Source organism: Ambystoma mexicanum, chromosome 12 (assembly GCF_040938575.1).
Source record: "Ambystoma mexicanum isolate Mex_15411 chromosome 12, UKY_AmexF1_1, whole genome shotgun sequence".
NCBI lineage: Eukaryota > Metazoa > Chordata > Amphibia > Caudata > Ambystomatidae > Ambystoma > Ambystoma mexicanum.
Window position 1 is genome coordinate 440986619 of NC_090936.1, and position 21173 is coordinate 441007791.

At 43.5% G+C, this 21173-nt stretch overlaps 1 protein-coding gene across 6 annotated transcripts in view; it reads right to left on the minus strand.

The window, feature by feature from the left end:
* Positions 1-21173, minus strand: part of CACNA2D4 (calcium voltage-gated channel auxiliary subunit alpha2delta 4) — a 1390363-nt gene that overhangs the window by 647281 nt on the left and 721909 nt on the right. For all 6 annotated transcript variants that reach the window (XM_069628636.1, XM_069628639.1, XM_069628635.1 and 3 more), the window contains one exon: positions 9247-9374. In XM_069628636.1, coding sequence (XP_069484737.1) covers positions 9247-9374 — 128 coding nt within the window. The remainder of the gene's footprint in view (positions 1-9246; positions 9375-21173) is intronic.

The window sequence follows — 21173 nt, forward strand, 5'->3', positions numbered from 1 at the left end:
AAATAACGATGATGTCTTTAGTTGTCAGAGATTGCAGTGTACAGTGGGCCCAAAAATGGATGCCCGTGACCAACCATTGCGAGCTGTTGCCATTCAGTGTCGCTGAAAGATGCACCCATCCGTGCTTTTGGGGAGCGATGAAAATCTTGCTGCCATCATGTTGCGTACATATGGAGCGCATCATGAACAACGTCACGTGAGTGTGATACGGAAGATCACACGGGGTGTCTGCTTGTGCTTACCTAACTCAGGTGTCATGGTCTGCACTTGCCTGCTATGGAATGACCCATATGATAACCGGTCAAAAGCTGGCCTAGAATGTAGTGTATTTGCTCAGAGATGCCTATGCGCTTTGATGTGCACTTTGGCATCACGGTGTGCATAATTCGAAGGTCTATCTATGCTTGATGAGGCCTAGGAGTATCAGTGATTTCCATGTCATTCATAACATGATGGACCACACCTCTTAACTCTAATGTCAAACTGGCCAGGAATATATGGACTTACATGTTTACACTGATCAGGGATAACCCCAGAGAAGCTATTTCCATGTTGATCTAGTTAAGCTAGACCAGTTGTATTACTTGACTGTAATGGCAAAGCATTCTGGGATTTCGGCCCTGCATTTTACAATGCAGAGGCCTAATTACAGCCACTCTTATGGCTTGGCATAAGAGACAGTGAACAGATGAGAAATGCCCTGTTTGACTTGATATGGTGCAAGGTTTCAATCCAGTGAATGTGTATGTCCATGACCTCATGCCAGGCTCCCACGTGGCATCACATGGTCATGGGGTGAATCACACGCTGCTGCTGTGTTCCACAGAGCAGAGTATGCCCATGAGCCATGTACATGCTGGTTGGTGCCAGGGATTCGATGAGCTATGGCAGCGGCGCCATGTTTGATGGGAGTGAGATGTCCGACTGCATGGAGATGGCACCCCTCGGGGTCTCTTTGAGCTCATATACAAATACCCTGGAGCTGCCACTCTTCGAATGTGCTTGGATCGGCAGAGGGTGTGGGAGATTCGACGTCCGGGGGGTTATGATCTAGAAGAAAAGTAAGGCATTCGGCGGGCTGAGTAGAGCACCAGGAATCATACTTTTTGCCTCCTCCATAGACCAGCCAGCATTGCATCACAAAAGAGTTGGAACACATTCAGTATACAAAAATCCATTTCATAAATGCCACATGCATGCCCTGATGGAAATGCATCATTCCCTGCTGCCCTCCTTTTTCATGGGTGAAGGGCATCTTCAGTTACTGAGTGCCTACACAGCCAATCATGCAGGTTCACACATGCCTGGCCTGAGGCTTCTTCTGACACACTGCCCTTCGCCTCTGACACACTAAGACCATTTTACAAGGCACCTCTGTCATGTTGATGCCGCTCTCCACATCTATATTCAAAAACGAGTTCCAAAAAGTACACCCCTGCTTATGCCAAACTAGCTGGAATTAATGTCCCCCAATATGTGACCCAACAGCAAGAAGGTGTGCAATTAATGAGAGGGCTATGTTTTTTGGAATTCTTTAAACCAAGCTGGTGTAGACATAGAAAGTGCCTGTAGAAAGCATAGCCTCACCTGTATTATCACAGGCAGAGAGGGGGGAAGTCTGCACTGTGTATTTCCGCCCAAGCTTGGCTCACATGATACCCAACATGGCTTGACTCCTTTTCAACTGAAGAACCAGACCTCTCTCTCCCCCCTCCCACCCCACACATTTTTACTTCTTTCCACTTAGGATATTAGTGATGGCCCTAACGAAACATCTATACATGTAGAAATACAATACATTATCCTATGAACATACATGTAGGCACATAGTCATGCATAGGTTACATACATATAAAGGATACTAATGCATCTAAAATTCCTTCCTTCCTTCCTTCCTTCCTTCCTTCCTTCCTTCCTTCCTTCCTTCCTTCCTTCCTTCCTTCCTTCCTTCCTTCCTTCCTTCCTTCCTTCCTTCCTTCCTTCCTTCCTTCCTTCCTTCCTTCCTTCCTTTCCTTCCTTCCTTCCTTCCTTCCTTCCTTCCTTCCTTCCTTCCTTCCTTCCTTCCTTCCTTCCTTCCTTCCTTTCCTCCCTCCCTCCCTCCCTTCCTTCCTTCCTTCCTTCCTTCCTTCCTTCCTTCCTTCCTTCCTTCCTTCCTTCCTTCCTTCCTTCCTTCCTTCCTTCCTTCCTTCCTTCCTTCCTTCCTTCCCTTCCTTCCCTTCCTTCCTTCCTTCCTTTTTTTCCTGGCAATTGTTTGGAGAAAATTGAAGCCTGTCATCTTGGTGGGCAGCTCCTAGCAAAGTACAATTGCCAAACATGCACTTCCACCGGTGAGTGAAAATCCTCACATGGAACCAGAAGAAACAGAATGCATTCCATGCTGTAGTGGCCAAGACCCGGGGATGGCCTACGTTACTATGGAATGGGTCACTGCACCATGGTCAATGCCCACCTCTTAATGAAGTTCATAGAAACTCAGCTACAAATGTATGCTTTATTTTTGACTCTGCTCTTTCTTTTTAGAAACAAATCTTATCCACCACCCGTACTTGTAGCTTCCAACTTTATTTATTTATTTGCAAGGTCTGTCATTTACTGATGCTTTCCTCCACCAAGTTATTACTACACTCTTTGGTATTGTCTCGTCTAAACTACTGCTGTTTTCTTTATGTTGGACTCCCCAAAACCCTACATTCTTCCTCTACAATCACTTTGACATTCCGCTGTCTGTATTCTTTTTAAATGAAATCATGCAGACCATATTACTCCTTATTCTGTACATTTTACAATAGCTGCCTTTTCATATAAGATTGCAATTTCATTATCAATGTATTATTTTCAAATGTGTGCACAGTCTTGTTCCCCTATGCTTATCTGATTTGGTTATTTTATATCAACCTTCTAGAGTAGACAATTACGCTCTTCTACTCAATTTCTGCTAACTACACATCCCTATCCAGGTGCTTAATCACGGGTTCATTCCTTTTAATTACTAGCACCCAAAATGTACAATAACTTACCCTTAAACATGTGTGTCTGTACCACTCTAAACATGTTTAAGAAATGCTTGAAACAACAACAACTCATTACATGTTTCTTCATAAACTTCATGTACTTTAATCAATTGTTTTAAACCTTTTCATTATGCTGCTTCCATGGGCGACCTAGTCGATATTGACGAAGCCGAGAATGATGTCAGAGCCGTTGGGGAACGTGGCGAAGAAAAAGACGATCCATTGTTGAGGTCCCATCAGCGGGTCCTGCCGGTACTAGAACTAGGCAAGACGCTGATCCAAGGTGCACAAGAAACAGAGAGCAAATCTACTGGGCAGGTCTCTAGTGCCCTACATCTACCAGGTGGCCGTGGTAGACACTCACCAAATCTACTTAATCAAATCTCTTCAACTTTAACACAGAACTTATTGAATCTTTTAGTTCAGTCAAAGAGTTCCTGGCCCTGGTGCATATTAAACTAGGCAAGGAGAAAAGCATTAGAGGTGGCAGTGGGGATGCCACCTCTTTATTAATGTCCATCCCAGAACAAGATCCTTTAGTTGATAGATTGGCCGTCAAATGGATGAACTATTGGATTATTTTTTCTCAATGACTAGGCATTTCACTTCTTCAGAGGAGAGACGTTATTCCATCCACTTCTCCACCATTCCGAAGTATGCAAAGTTCCTTAGGACCAGACACAAACAATTTACTATTGGCACTGACAATAGGCCCAAAAAATCAGTCCAATCTTTTAACGTTGAGTTCAACCAATGGCCCAGGAGGGACCAAACTAGAGGCCGAGAATTGTAAGCAAGGCCCCAGGCATTAACAGGCAACCAGAAGCGCAAACAGCCTCCCCACAAGCTTAAATGACATAGGCCGAGCACTATGTCAAGGAGTAGCAACCCCTCGGCCAACCAGTAGCATGGACGACAAGTCGCCGGTAGCTGCAACCGCATTTGCAGGCCGAACTTCATGATATGATTGCTTATTTATAACGCGCTTAATACCCAGAGGTTTATAAGCACGGACACAGGGATCGAACCCGTGTTTCTCCGTGTCATCTTGCTTCCAAGGCAAGCACGTTGCCGCTGAGCTATCCTCCCGAGACATAATACTGTTAATATTGCAGGGGTCTCTTTAGAGATATCGAAAATGCGGACTAGCATTAAGGACGTGCTAGATAATGTCCGGAGTGGTCTATCTAGGCAAGACATTCTGGGCAAGGACATACTACATGTGGTCGGAAACATAAGAGAAGAGCGCATACAAGACCAAATCATGTTAGTGAAAAGCCTAGATTTACTAAATGATACAATAAATCAAGACAGGCCAAGATATGATAGAACTATTCCATTAAGGGGATCTACAGACGTCCTAAGTTCACCAACTACGCAAGATTCTACTCCAATAGCAGGTTCTGGCATAGGGAAAATAGCTACTCCAGCCTTCTGCCATGTGTGCCCAACAGGGCATTTTCAAAGTGGCGCTAAAAGATCAACCTGCCAACCTGCCCGAGAGCGGGTCTTGTGGCGATCTGCAGAAAACGCAATCTATGTGACTACCTCAGGGCTACAGCCCTGAAAAGACAGTGACAAACCAAACAGAGTGCAAAATGCAGCAACATGGTGACAACCATATTTTAGATCCCAAACCATATAGCAATAATTTTAACAGCAATGCCACCAGTGACTCTTTGTGCCGCCTTGGGGAAGGGAAAGCCGAACCATGGTTCAAGTAACCAAGTGGACTTATGAGATGGCTGGAGAAAGAGGAACGTAATATGTACCATTAAGGGCTGCTTCCACTGTAACAAAAATGCATACAGGAGAAGATTGGACAAAGTGTTGAGAGACCACCTGGGCGTCATCGGGAACTCCAACCAGATGCTACCCCTACTACGAATATTATCAGACTGTACGTACTGTGGAGGCTGCAGTATAAGGGTGACGTTTACAGATCCAAGCATTCGCAACATTTTCTGAAATAAGCGCAAAACTGTTTCCTCGCTTGGAATCAAGGTTTTTCTGGATACTCCTGCTAAACAATGGCACCTAACCGAACACTGGCACCTGCCTACATTTGTGTGAAAATCATGAAAGCCAACACGGTTGGAACAGACATTATTGCGGAGCGCTCTGAAACACTTGTTTATGAGCGCGATATAAATAAAATATCATAGCCCAGGGATGAGCCTGGCTGCATGAGATGCTTCGGGATCAGCCAAAATCAGGGATATGGCTCCCTCAGTGTCGGAGAGAGCGTTACGCAGCTCTGCGAGACTTGATCTGTCTGCTCAGGCCAAGGACCCTGTCCATAACACAACCTATGGAAATCTGTGACAGCAGGTGGTCTAATACCACCTGCTGCAGTGGAAGAGTGTTTTGAAGTGCTGTGTTGGAACATTGCCGGCCTGAATTCCACGTTTGCGGACCCTGAACTTATTGAATTTATATCTGGTTTTGATGTCTTACTTTTTCAGGAAACATGGGATTTGGGGCCTACATCTTTCCCAAATTTTCAAGGGTATTTTGTCTCGGCTATTAAGAACTGTAGAGCCAGAAATAGTGGAGGCATTGCCACATATGTCAAAACTTGCTTGGACGTGAAATGCAGCTCGGAATCCCTCTCCAGGAAAGACGATATTGAGGGTTAATACTGCGATGAGGGTCTTGGACCAAGTGCTCTCCGTTATTAACTTCTATAATGCCTCGCAGTCCAGGTCTGCGGGTCCCAAAACCATTTCTTTGTTGAATTGTTTGGACAATTTAAGTGCTGGTGATGATGGTCCTCGAGAATGTTTTGCAAATCCCCTCGTCATGATAGGTGGGGATTTTAACATACGGTTTGGTGATTGTTCGCCAATATTAGATGCAACTAAAGAAGTGGATATTGCCCTGAATATACTACCACCGGTTATGATCGATGGGTCCACAAACAGACCCGGAGCCATGCGCCTGGGGGGAGCTAGCCGACCGTAGTTTACGATCAGTAAACGGAAGGCTATCGGCAGACAGACCAGCACCTCCAGATGCAATTCAACAATTGGTCATTGTTTGGTGCATGCGCTCGATTGGCAGTATTTACAGGATCTAAAAATAGAGCAACGCCCCGAGAGCGACCATGATGCAATGACATTGTCGATTTTTTGTGGCAATAACAAAAAGATTCACACTGACGGGCATGCCCTCGATCAGGATATTTTTTATCAACAGGAGGCCTTTAAATTGGTCAGCAATGAACAAAGAACTCTGTTCCGACAAAATAATTGCTGCCTGTCTTCCTTTTATAGAGCTTTGTTGCTCTAATAGCAAGACAGAGCAAGTGCACTTACATTTTTATAATACTATTATTGACATCTGTCGACTTAATATGACCACTAGCCATTGGCCCACCAGCAACAAAAAAAAACAAAAGGCAGCGTGGTATAATAAAGACTGTAGAAGATTAAAGTCTATGCTTTTGAGAATAGCAAAGGGTCCTAATCGAAATACTGCAGGCCTGGGAAGAGAAAGGGTTCTATATAAAAATTGCTCTGAGAGATGCCAAAGAGGTGTGGAAGAACAACTGCTGGTATCCACTGGAAGAGACAGCCAAAAAAACAGATAAAAGTGATTTTTGGAAAATTGTCTCGTACGGCAACCGTTCTCCCCATAGACACATTTAGTGAGTTTCCTGCCCTCCAGTTTCGAGCGATCATTTTTGCATGATGTTTGGCCGTAAGGGGAACGGCATTGATGCAAAAGAATTTAGTGGCCCATGTCTAAATCATACTATGAATAATCAAAGCGCCCGTGAGTTCCAGGTTGACGAAATAAAAGAAGCTCTGTTTTCTATTCCCTCCGAAAGGCACCCGGCCGAGACCAGGTGGTGACGGATATATTCAGGCATGATCATCATATATGGGTTCCCATCTTTACAAAAGTTTTTAAGGCACTTGGAGTTCGAAGCATTTTCCCAGATAGTTGGAAAAAATCTATTATAATTCCGATTCTTAAGAAGGGTGACAAGCTTGAGCCAAGTTGCTATCGCCCAATTTCCTTGATTGATGCCACTGCAAAGTGACTGGGCAGGTCAATTTACACCTGTATAATAAAATGGAGGAGAAACAATTACATACTGCCGGAGGAACAGTACGGGTTCCGGGCAGGTGTTAGCACAGTGGAGCAAGTGCTGAATCTCAGTCTGATCCTAGATAAGTATAACAAAGGATACGGCCCCCCAGTTTACCTGGGGTTTATGGACCTTAGCGAAGCTTTAGAAAGGGGCAATCGTGAAAGGCTGTGGACCATCTTGCAAAGCCTGGGCTTCCCGGTGCCTATTCTGAAAACATTGATCCCTCTACACACATGCCTGAGAGCGGCAGTGAGGTTGGACAGTGAATGAACACGATCTCCGACATTCGATATTTTATGTGGGGTCAGGCAAGGGTGCGTCCTTGCCTGTTTACTGTTTAACCTCTATGTCTGCAATTTGGTGAAGGAATTAAACATGGTTACAAACGATGTACCCAGAGATTAGTGTGCTATCTAATGCAGGCGATTTAGTTCTGCTGGCACGCACCCCGCAAGCATTGCGGAAGCTCGTTCAGGCGTATGCTAAGTACATGGGCTGTAGAGATCTGTTAGTAAACACGAAAAAACTCAGGTTGTATGTGTTCAGTAGACACACTAAAAATCTACCTCCTTTATTTGCATCCAGACATAAACCTAACTGGTTGGAACACTGTACTTCTTTGGGTGTGATGTTTAATAGCATGGCAAATTGTACTAATCACATTCTGGAGGCAACACAAACATTTACTCAGGCCTGCGGTGCGCTATATAGATATGGGCTCGAGATGGGTGGGCTAACGATGAAGCCAATACTCGATATTTACCGAGTTAAGCCCGTTGCGTCATGCATGTATGGACCAGAAGTGTGGGGCTTTGGTCCTGTAAAATCGATACAGATCCAAGAAAACAGATTTTTTAGGAACATCTTGGGAGCTACAAAGAGTGCCTCGACTTTTCTGCTCCACCAAGAATTAAACATGGATTACATAATTGACCTCGTAAACCTGAAACCCTTCCTATTTTGGACAAGACTATGGTCCCAAACTGAGCAGCATCTAACACACAGGATTCTAAAAGATTTGATGTCATCGGATATTCTTAGAAATATCTCCTGGCTGAATAAGCTGGAGAAAGTATTTGGGAGCCTTGATTTGCCAGGTTTCTATGCTGCCCCAGCAAGTGTCGCTAGGGCAGATATTAGTGCAACAAAGATATAGGGAACATAGAAAGGAGTTACGTACCTGTAATGAACTAAAAATCAGTCGGTCTTCCGGTACTACGACAATGGCTGCAGTGGGCTAAATGCTGATTATCTGCATTGGTTTCGACGCAAGCGTACAAGGAGGGTTTTGCTCCAGCTGAGGACCAGTCGTGTATCGTCACTGATTAAGGGCTATGACAAAAATCCAATGGGCATGGATTTAAATATTTGTTGCCCTTGCAATATGACATTATCTAATGAGCTGGTTAATTTCCTGTTCTTTTGCCCACTTTTTAATAAACCAAGGTATACATTTTTAATGCCAGCCCTTAGGAAACTTAAATGTAGTTTGATTAAAGAAGCAGTGCGATTTATATATTCTCTGCCATCCATAGAGATCAGAGTGGCTGTGTGTATGTTTTTAGAAGCCACTATTCAGTTGATCATGGGTGATTTCAACAAATGATTGGGTTTGCAATGATTTATATTTCATGAATTTTTATTGAACCGTGTATATTTAGTAGGTTTTACAAGTTGATGTCTATAAATTTTTTAAATTTGTAAAAATGTTTTGTATATTTGTCTTTTTTGGGGCTTGGTGCTTCGAAATAAAGATTATTTTGACATATACTGTTTTAATTACTATGTTCAACGCCCTGGACTAAGGCCCTATATTAATTCAATAAATAAAATATCATGGCACTTTCAGGATTCCATTGCTCAAACAAATGATCTTATAGAAATACTTTCTCCAATTCCAGGTTCCCGATATGCATATCCCATGATCCTCCTTTCCTCACATCACTGCGTATAGCAGAAAGCCGCTTTCTAAATCCCCTACTCATATACTGCAATAAGAACTTCCTGTCAGAGCGGCTAATTGGCGGGTTTAAGGAAGAAGACGACTGCCCAAATCTCTCACTTATCCTGCCCATATTCCACCAACATCTCTACTGCCGCAGTGTGGCGTGTTTCTCTCCTCAGTGCGTATGTTACCTGGATTGTCATCAGACGATATGAAGAAGATGAAGCTCCCGGCGGTGTGCTCGGCTGCGCGGCGATACCACAGTGGGAAGTGGTCCATGGTGAAGATGCTCTCCTTCTCCTCGGCGGTCAGGAACTTCCTGCCGAAAGGACACGGAGGAAGAAACCCTTTGATATGACACCTTCTTTCATACGGTATATTGACGACATTTGTGGCTAATTACTATAATTAAATGTACAGTCAACTATCATAATGAGTATAGAGTTAACATTGAGTATTGCTGTAATCATCAAAAGCAACATTAGAAATCACACAAACGATATCGGCATTGTTCAGGATATTGGTATGATTTGATTATAAACATAGTGTATTATTAGGACACATGCTGCTTCAATTGCAATAATCAAGGACTGTTCTTAGTAAGCAACCCTGTATTTCCCCTATCCATGGGCACGTACATCCTATAGAATATGGTTCTATATGAAAAGTGGTGGTGTATTTATGCCATCAATAAACACGCAGGTGGTGGCATTTTCATGTGTTTATGTTTGTTTTGTGGGGATCCCCTTGTACCTATTTACCTCTTTCTCCCTTCACCATCTATGTGTTCCCCTTCCCATTATCTCCCGTATTGTGGTAAACTAGAATGCGGGCAACAGGTTTTCTTTTTACCACCGTCATTCGAATGCACTCTGTTTACCCCGTACTCTTCAACCTACAGTATCTTAAATCCTGCTAAAAACATCTGAATAATAATATGACACCCCCTTGAGGAAATGGTCCCAGCTGTTTCATACATATTCTACACATTATTATTCGAGTATTTATTGAGTGTGGGTCTAGTTTTAGGAAGCAACGGAATGCTTTACGGGTGCTAGGGGAAAGGGATCGCAAGGGGTCAATACAAGGGGAGTGGGGAACTAGCAACAGGGGAGTGTGGGCAAATTAGCAACCCGGGCGGGTAGCAGATTTCCTAGGCTCATGCCAGTGGGCGAGTGGAGGGTGTATGGAGTTATAATATATGATATGGCATTTATAAGGCGCCTGTACACAAGTGTTTCAAGGCGCGACAAGACAAGGCGGAGAAAAAAAGGGAGGACAAAACAACAATCTTACTAGGCCTTGTGTCGTTCAGAATGCGCAAGTGCGGGAAAGAAGGAAGGGGAGAAGTGCTGGGGGGTGGTGGGGGTTTAGAAGTACAGGTAACTCACAAGTACAGCCAGCAGGTGTCTCATAAGTGCAGAAAGAAGGGACTGTAGGGTTGCAGGAACAGACCCTTAAGTGCCGGGGGAGCCCGTAGGCAGTGCAAGGGCAACTGGACAAGCAGGAGCCTGGGCCTGAGCTCAGAGGGTATCCAGGTGACCAGTGTGCGGTGCAGTCAGGTACATCAGCAGGGCAGAGGAAGAGAGGAAGTGGAAGCAAAAAGGAAGGTCTTGAGTTGCTTCCGGAACCAGGTAGGTGTTAGGGAGAAGCCATTCCTTGAAGGGAAGGGTTTTGAACTCCTTTCTAAAATGTAGAAGCAAGGGGCAAGTCTGGCGTTGATGGGAGGAGGTTTGTGAGGTTGTATATTCTTAGTATTCTCATTGGTGATTTATATTGTGCTTCATGTCGGACCACTCAGCACCTAAGCTCTTAAATGGGGATCGAGCCTTCGTTACCAGGCATCATCCACTTCCCAACGTGTTTCCCCTGACCTATGTACCCAACGTAAGATTGGTTTTTTTTAAACAATTTTTTATTGATTTTATTTCAACAACAAACACAAACCAAACTTACAGTGCATTTAATAATAGTTCAATATACATCATTTTAATCTCAACATAAGATTGTTATCTGCATTTGTGTTTCGTACCGGGAGTCATGCAACTTGTTGGTGCCTTCGAGTGCCATTGAAAAGTTGGGGTAGGATGGAGGAGGGTGAGGAGGTCAGTGGATGAAAGCGGCAATGATGCCGAGGAGAAAAGGGCACATGGGAGGTACAAAAACAAGCATAGTTCTCAGGTAGGTTCTAGTTGCATTTCAGCCTCTTCAAGGTAATGACAGCCACTCAGACACAGGCGATTCTTGCCACACGGACACAGCTGCCTTGTTCCGGGTGCACTGTTTTTTGAAGTTACCCTGCTTTGTTTCTGCTAGTGCACAGTGTTTTTAACACGCTCTTTGCCTTTTCTCGCATTTTAGAATCGAGCGTCCCCACATGCTTCAGATTGATCTGCTCATTCGTGGTTGCATAAAACTTAAGGTTGCATTTTTTTTCTTGAGTGATTTGCACCTCATGAACACATCCTATCATGTTGTCTCTTCATATCCTTACAGATGCATAATTTACACTGTCAGTTTGAAAGTTTAAGAAAATGCGCAAATTAACATTTTGTTCAATGTATGTTGGAATCCTGAAGAAGGGCCGCTGGGGCAAAACGTGTGTCGACTCACCTGTCTTTGTAAACAAAACAGAGCTTCCTTTGCTAAAACCAGAATGAATCCTTTTCTTGGGTGGAATAATGTGAACAGTTGTGCAAATCCAGCACACACATTTTGTATTCAGTCCTATCGTTCCTGTGGTTTGGGTGCTGGAAAAGTGGCACTGTTAAAAATGCACCGGTGCCGAAGCTGGATGATAGCACTTATGTAGCCTTTCGAACATGTAATCATATTGTAAAGGGACATTGTTTTTCTATTGGGAGCCTTCAAAACTGCAAGACTATGTGGAGTGACCAAAAAAAGGGCACATTTTCATTCCTGCGGTCCGATGTAATTGGGCAGAAGCCTTATAATGATAATGATGTGTTATTTATATAGCGCCTTTATCCAAAGCGCTTTACAGAGCACATAGTTACATACAATATCACCCAACTGAAATTGGTACTCATTTACCGACTTCGGAAGGATGAAAGGCTGAGTTGGCCTTGCTGGGATTCGAACCTGCGACCTACAGATCACGCCCAAATTGTAGCAGCGAGCACTCAACCCGCTGAGCTATCTTGTCAGCTCTTCTTACGCTATTTTATGCTTTAATAATGTCTTCACGGGTATGCTGCAAGAGATAGGGACGTTAATACGCAATGCCCCCACCCCCTGGTGAACAGATGAACTTAGCCAAGATGCTGTCTGAAGCCACAGTTTTTGATGAAGCAATAGGGCGTATTCCCAACATTAATTGAATAGACACAGTTTTTTTGCGTCTTTTGCGATATTTTGTAGCATGCTCAAACGCCTCGGCAACAGTGGACTGGCGCATTGTTGAGGAAATAATTGCCTGTGCTCCATAGAAACTGCAGGCAAAGATGGTGTTCCGAGCGGTCTTGTGAAAATCTGTGAATCAGCAAGACTCTCCAGTGCAAGGCTGTGGGATAGAGGTGTAAATGTGCCCATTGCCTGCAGTGAAGGGCTGGAAGGCTGACCTATTGCCTTTTCCTTTGGCAAAGCATGTGGGCGATGCTGTCTCATGTGCACCCCCAGTGAACCGGTGCCCAAATGTGTTTCCGACTTATCTCTCGAAGTGAGAGTTGGCAAGAAGTGCTTGTTGATTTTCTGTTGTAAAATAACTCCACATGTGCAAATATTTTTAGGGCTGACGCTCACGAATCTCCTTGACAGGCTTTACCCAATGTGCTTGCAGTGGATGCTTCATGGGGGCTGTCGATTGAGGAGCCGGTGCTGTTGATGTGACTAACTGCAAAGTTGTAATACCAAGCAAAGACTGTACACTGGCGCACTGGAAGTGTTTGAGGCTTGCTTCCTGCGCACAGTGCTTGCAATTGACACGTGCATGGGTTCATCAATGCCTGCGCCCTATCGTTCTGCCTCACTCTCTCCCTCGCTATCTGTGTTATCCTCAAAGACGAGGCATCTGTGTCTCAATCTTGAATTAGTGGAGGAAGCATAAGCTTTGTTACGTCCTTCAGTGTTGTCTGTTTCCAAGGAAATCAGTGGTGGGGGATTCTCCGGAACCACCTCTTTTTATCATCAGTGGATGGCTCTCTTTGTTGCTGAGGTGACGCTACCTCTTACCCCTCTTGGTCCTCAGTCCCCCGCCCACTCCTGAACTTAATGCTGTATCGCAGAACACAAGTGTAGTCAAGGTGCACGCACAAACAAGATGTTGAAGGCAATTGTGCCAACGTGTCTGGTATATGAATTGGACCTTTTGCGTGTTCAGGACAATTTGTAATGTTTATTGGCCAATTATGAACAGAACAGTGGTCCCTTTTTTGGTAAAGTGGGTAGAAATTTGCTGGACACAAAGGGGAAAAACATCACATTGAGAAGTGATTTCAATGTTACCTTCAACCCTGTCATGGATAGGAGCAGCCTGAGGCTTAGAGACGGCAAAAAGAAAGACAGGGACATGTTAGGTCTGCTCATGAAAGATGTTGGCCTCTTAGATGTTTGGAGACTGCAACACCAGATAGAGAATATACTTTTCATTCTGTTGCTCATGATAATTACTCCAGGATAGATATTACTATGACCTCTGGAAGAGTTACTGGAAATGGTAAGAAATGCAGTATTGAAAGTATAATCATTTCTGATCATGCTCGAGTGTAGTTCTGAATTTTGCAACGGAACAAAACCCACACTTGGAGAATGAATACTGCAATCCTAAAGGATGATGCAATGGAGGAGCCTGTGGTTACGGAAGCACTGGAATACGTCACACGCTCACTTTGAATGGTGAGACGGATCTAGATATGGTTTGGGATGGCTTCAAAGGTGTGATGAGGGGTACACTCATGAGATTATCCGGGATCCAAAGGAAAGAAAAAGATAGTGTTGTCGACATTAGGCACTAAGGTGAAAGATTTGGAAAAGTAAGTTATGATTTCCTCAGATGTTGAGAAAAGACAGAAACTTTTCAAATTAAAATATGAATTAAATGAAAACCTGAGTGAAAAAGCTGAATGTGCTCTTTTTAAGGCTTGCTGTAATTATTACGAGGGAGGAGAAACATGTGGTCGATTACTGGCTCATTGTTTGCGTGTGAGGGCGGAAGAAAGAGCGATTGGTGCGATTACAAGACATGGAGGATGTGTGTCCTGTAACCCTCAAGAAATCAATGATGGATTTAGAGGTTATTATGAAAATCTATACAGTGAGACACAGTCCTCGAATTCTTTACAGATCGAGTAATTTCTGATGAATCAGTCACTGGAGTGTTTATCTGTAGAGGAAAAGTTGGAACTGGAGAAAGAGATAACGATGGATGAATTGAGAAGGGCTGTGTTTGGCTTGAATGTAGGGAGATGTCCAGGTTCTGATGGTTTGCCTGTTGAATTTTATGGAGAAATGCCCTTAGAAATTCTGGGTGTGCTTAAAGACACCTTTGGACATTGTAGAGACAAAGGCAGGCTAGCTCCCACATGTAGACATGCTACTATCTCATTACTTTTGAAACCTGGAAACCCCCCTTTTTATCCAGGCAGTTAAAGACCAATTAGCCTGATTAATTCAGATTGTAAAATCCTTTCGAAGATTCTGGCATATCGTATAGAGAGTGTATTGACAAAGCTAATTCGCCCGAATCAAGCTGGGTTCATAAAAGGCAGAATATCCGCAACAAATGAGGAAACTCTTACTGACAATATTGGAATGTAAGAATCAGGGAATAGAATCAGCCGTCTTGTCGCTGGATGTTGAAAAGGCCTTTGATTGAGTACGATGGGAATTTCTATTTAAGACCAGGGAGAGAATTAATTTTGGTCCAGAATTCACGTCTTGCTTTATTCAAGCCCTTCTGCAGAAGTGACAACTAATGGTAAAATCTCATCCAAATTTGAATTGCATCGTGGAACAAGACAAGTTTGTCCATTGGCACTCTTGCTTTTTGTGATCTCCTTGGAGCCATTGGCAGTGGCCATTAGATCCGAAGAACGGAATCAATTTGAATGGAATTAAGCAGAAAGTTTGGCTTTATGCAGATGACCTTCTACTTGTAGTAAAAGATTTAACAACATCCATTCCTGTTTAAATGAATTTAATTGAGGAATTCGTAGAGATCCCAAATTACAAGATTAACTGGTCTAAATCCAAAGCCCTGCCATGCTCAGATTTATGTAATGGTCCTCCACTGAAAGGCCTGGGTTTCAAATGGTGCACAGAGAAAATTAAATACTTGAGTATATGGATTTTAAAAGACCTAAATGATATGATGAAGGTGGACATGAGGCTGTCTTTGGATAAACTGGCCGCAGATTTGAAACGGTGGGACTTATGGAACCTGTCATTGGAAGAAAGGGTAAATGCAATCAAGATGGCAGCGGCACCTAAAATAATTTATGTCATGAGCGTGATTCCACTCCCAATTCAAAGATCTTTGTGAAGAGAGCTAGACAGTATGACCCAATCCTTCCTTTGGGAGTATAAACAGCCAAGGTTGAAGCTATGGAAATTGCAACTTCAGAATGAGAAAGGAGGACTGAACATCCCTACCTTTGAAAGATATCATCAAAGCTCCACGGCAAGACATTTCCTCTCATTCATTGGAGAAGAACTAGATGAACGGGCTGTGGCTGAGACTGGTTGTCTGGTCCTTTACATCCATCACCTCTTCTATCCACATCTAATAGAGATTGGGGTGAGAAGTCTCCACTGATCGACTTCTTGAGACTAACCTGGCATGGAATAGCCTCCCCCCTCGATGTGTCGCCTGGCTTGATGGGGTCTTCGTCAATTTGGCTTAATGCAGCTATCATAATTGACAATAAAACTATATTTTGGCCTGACTGGTTTATGGCAAGGATTGAAACAATCAATGACCTGTTTGAAAATGGTTCGCGGATATCATTTCAAGGTTAAAGCCAAAATTCGGCATTTGCAGTTGTCGGTATAGTACAGGGAACTCAGGTCTGCTGTGAACTGGGAAAAGCTTGATCCATCTGACCTGATGAACTTCATGAAATCCATGGGTGGTCAGGATCATTTGGCTTCTAGTATGTACATTAAAACATGCAAATTCACAAGTATGCGATAAACTGTTGCAACCCTGGTCGATATGTCTGGAGGATGAGATGACGCCTGAACATTGGAAAGCATTTTGCAAAAACATCCCAAGAACCTCGATGAACATTGGTGAGAGAATGCAATAAGCTAATAGTTCAAACAGAGTTTTCTAGACTCCAGACGGCTTATATAATCAAAGTCTTAACTCTAGCGATGCATGCTTTCATGCTTTCAGCAGACATTAAGCATGCTTCAGGCACAAAACGTCATCAAAAAGATCCTTACTTAACAGATTTAAAATGCGATGAAAAGTGCAAAAACATTTTATACACATCATCTTTCGATGTGACATGAAAATGAAAGACACGTTTCAAGACATAAAAACAACAACAACAACAAACCATTGCCCAATTACGTGGGCTAATTATGCAGCGACTCAATGAGGCCACATTATTGAAATTCAAATGTTCAACATGTTTAGCTGCATTTCTGTTTTATCTTGGCTTTTTGTGTTACTTAAATGTAAATTCTGCATCATAAAATATATTTTACCACACTAGTGAAATTTGTGGAGGGAATTTTTTTTTTCTGAGTACTGGCTGAAAAGCAATAAGCAGTTCACACCTGATGTTAAAGTGTTTCTCTGAAAATGGGAGTTTTTGAAGTGCATATACCTTTTCAGTAATAACCTCTGTCAATCGAAACCTGTGAACGCTTTCAAAGCTGGTGTGCTAAAGGGAGCGCTTGGCTGCACTGCGCCGCGTGTGTGGTGCCGCATGCACTGCAGTTGTTGCTGGCACTGCTGCAGTGAAATGGAGACTTCCAGCCCTTTAAGATGAGTAGCAATACCCTTCAGATGGATGAGGATGCAGATTTTAATCAAATATCAATAATTCAGATGACACAAATAGCTTCGCAAAGGTTTGTCTGTTTTAATGCAAGTAACTAAAACAGGGAGTACAACGAACATCCTCAATCGCTCGATACTCAACTCTCAATCATTTCATTAAAAAGCTGGATTCTTAAACCCAAAATTGGTCACAGCCGACGTGTTGACCAGCGTCATTAGCAACATCATCCTACACTGCAAACTTCTAAAACCTACCTGGAAGCGGGATCGGTTCTAAGTGAATAACTAAGCATAGGTGTTATATCTGTATAGAGTAATTAAGAGACATAATTTGATACTTATCAGGTGGGGCAAGTAAGCCCTCCCTTCAAAATGGCCATTATGAACGTCACTAAATGTACAACGTCCTAATAGCTACACAAACTATAGGACCCCCAACTACGTGGTCCTCTACAATTGGTTGGCTACTAACCCCGGTCAGTAACTTTCCACCTACGTGAGCAGCATGCAGACTGAACAACCAGGTGCAGGTGAGCTTGTTCCGATACCAGCTTCCCACCAATTGAAAGTACACTCCATCATCACCTCAACGGTTCAGTGTCAATTAGTGTTTGAAGTTGGCCTTGAGTCTGTACTGTTCTCTGAGATTTTTTAAGGAGTGTGGGTACTGTCTGGCTTCCGTGCGTAGGTGTGATCTCCTCATGCGTCCAACTTTCTTCCATCATGTGACTGGACACCATGATTTGAGCCTTTCTGTGTATTTGATTTTATTCTCCAATAGTCCTCTGACGTCTTTTGTTTTCACTTTGACCTTCTTGAACAGGAGCTTCTGTTCTTTCACGTTAATTGTATCTAATGTCAGCCAATTCTAGTTCTGATAAGACCTTGGCTCTTTGGCTCATCCAACTCCTTAGCTGCAATATATTCTGTTTAATTCAATTGCTTTTGTAACTGCGACACTGAATTGAGGCCTTCCTCGTTGCTCAAGATGATTTATACGTAGTGGTGTGGAAATAGAAATAATATTGTACCTCCTATCGCATTGTTTGAATGTATGTTGGTCTACGCCAAGTTTTCTAAAAACATTGTGTACATAGATTCCGCGGCAAGGTCTTGACCTTAATGTATTGTGTAAATCGCCATCTTGGATTTAGCCGCCATTTTAGGTTCTCTCGTTGTGTGGAAGTCACCCTGAACAACAAAATGGAGGCCGAATGACATTTCGAGTGGGATTCTGGCCGTTGTGACCTCCGCACACATGAATAAGTAATATGCCCGCAGGCCACTTGTTGGGGTCGCGAACTGAGACCTTGTCCTATCCCTGACCTATGTGTAAATGAACAACTATATCAGCGGAACCGATCAAATGCATACATTATGGGATTGACCTGGCAATGAATCCTAGGCCTGGTTCTGAGAATGGTTAACCCGCGAGGGGGTTGGCCAGAGCTGGATAAAAAAGTATAAAAACCCGAGTATCCCAATGTACGGTCTCTCACACTAACACGGCGAACTATCGTTGATAGTTTGTTCTGTTACTCTGAGGGCCGAATAGCTATCCGTATGTCAATTGACTTTTGGTAATTGTTGTACCTTCGAATAAAGCGCTTTGTATGTCCTTTGTAACCTGTGTTGGTGTGTTTCCTTTTTGGGCTTCCCGGCCTCATATCAATTTTTCAGTTTCCACAGTTGGCGCCCGAATAGGGACCCTCAAGATTGATGCCGGATCATTGAAGGTTGACGCAGACTATCGAACCGGGATCGGACGGTGTGATTCTGTGGGCCCGACCGATCAAGACGCGATACCTCGGCAGCGCTGCACGATCCGATCCTTGGACGATAGTCGGGTGGTCTGTCACGGCCTCTTGACGAGGGTCCAATTTTGAGGCGGGCAGATTTGCCGAAACCACCAAACACAAGGTAAAATTTGTTAGGTAAGTTCTTTGGTAAACCGTACGGTCCTCCTTAGGTTTGGTCAGGTGCAGTCGTGACCCGGCTCTTAATTTAACCCTGACAATTTGAATTTGGCGTATTGTATCTGCAGACACAATTATTGAACCAGGTAACACCAATATTTTGTGAAATGCCTGGGAAATGGTCTAGCTGTTTTAGGGATCTGTTCCGCAGCGATCGACAATCCTTGGAATTTAGCCGCCCGGCACCACAGGAGGGGTCGCCGGCGTGTACTATGTACTGTAAGTATGGCATTGGAAGTATAGTATTTAATGATATTTGGCACAGACACACCAGACATGCCTCCGAATTTCAGTGGCCAATCAACAGTAGTTTTGAGATCCCTGTATTGAGTACTTAGAATCGATCTTGTTAAAGAAAAAGGATAGACCAGCCTTTGATGTGTTACAGAATTGGAAGAAAGAAGCATTACAGCAGCTTAAAAGTAGGGATAAGCATGCACGTCGTCATAAAACAAACGCTGAAAAAGCATTATTATATGATAAAGAAAAGCGGTCAGAATTAGTTAAAAATATGGATAGAGCCTTTTCACTCGGAGTCCAAAAAATGTACCCCTCTAAAGATTTCCATGTTTTTGAAGAATTTATTGAGAAGTTATTAAATGAGCGCAGGCCCGATGCCTCATCGCCACATCCGTATGCTCCTATTTTGGGCACCCTGCCCGTTCCTGTTGTTGCTCCTGTTGTTACTCCTGTTCCCCCTAGGCAACCTATTGTTCCTAGTCCTATGGTTGTTGTTCCTCCGCCTATCGCACCGCCCCTTCCACCTGCACCGATAGTTGCACCTTTGTTAAATTTACCTATACCTCCGCTCCCGTGTGGCCCCGTATTGATTGAGGTCGATCTAGGTGCAGGGTCAAAGATTGTGACTCGTAGTACTGTTTCTACAGATAGGAAACAGGAATTGTTTGCATGGGCCAAGCATTGCATGGAGAAAGGTGATCAAGCTAATGTTTTTTCTACATTATCTAATTTGAATAGTTTTCCCGAGAAAAATGTTTTTATTGAAGGTTTGGGGACTCATTTGTGTGTGATGTGGGGTAGATTACAAAATTCGGATCTTCCACAAGAGGTGAGAGATCTGAATGCTTTGGCACTTTTGAGGGACACAGAGCAGACAGTATATGGACATGTTGAAAGATTGTTTGAGTTTAGGAAAGACTTTGAAAAATCACGAGATGAGGATGATGAGGACGATAGAATATATGTACAGAAACGGTTCCTTCCGTGCCGTAGAGCGGCACCTGAGGAAGTACGAATTTGTACCAAAGATGCGGTTCGATGGATCTCGGATTTATCGATACCGCCAGACGAAGTGTATGACACGTATAGTCAGTATACAGTAGATATGCAAAGAAAGGTAATTCAGGTAATGGTACAGCACCTGCAAGAGGAATGTGTAAGGAAGAGGGTTAGTTGCCCCATAGAATTATTGGGGATTTGTAAAAGGGCTTTTTCGCCCGACACTTCTACAGCTGCCTTAGCGCTCGACCTGGCTCTATTGCTTAGTAAGCGGCCGGAGGTACCTATATCTCAGTTGCCTATGAGAGAGGTTCCTCCGACCTTTGTCCCAAAAGTTGAGATCCCCGCCAACGCTGGGACTGGTGCCCCCGCTGTGGATATCCCTGCACATTATGTATCGCAATTTGTTCACGTCCCGTTTTCACGACAGGAAGTGAACACAATTAGACAATCAGTTCCCGATATCAGGAAAAACCCGATGGGGTTTTATAAAGAAATAGAGTCCGTTTTACAGTCCTCTGTGTTCACCTTGAGTGACATTGACTTGTTATTCCCTGTACTCCTACCCGTAGATGTATGGAAACAGGTTCGGACAATAGATGATGTGCCGGGGTTGGGAGATACGTGGGCAAATATGATTAGAATTGATGGAGAAAGACCAGCTGGTGAGAAACCACCACAGGTAATACTTACTTTACCTGATAGGATTGTCACTAAACTAAAAACTATAATTCCAGAAAAAAGGATTATTTGGGACAAGCTTACGGCCTTTGTCCAAGGGAAAACTGAAGGCGCAACCGAATTTTTTAATAGATTCGAGCAGGTATTTTCTGACTTCAGTGGACAGGATTTAGGTACAGAGTCGGGAAAAAGGTTGTTTGTGGACAAATTTGTACGTGGATTGTTACCCGACATCCAGTCACAAATTATGTCC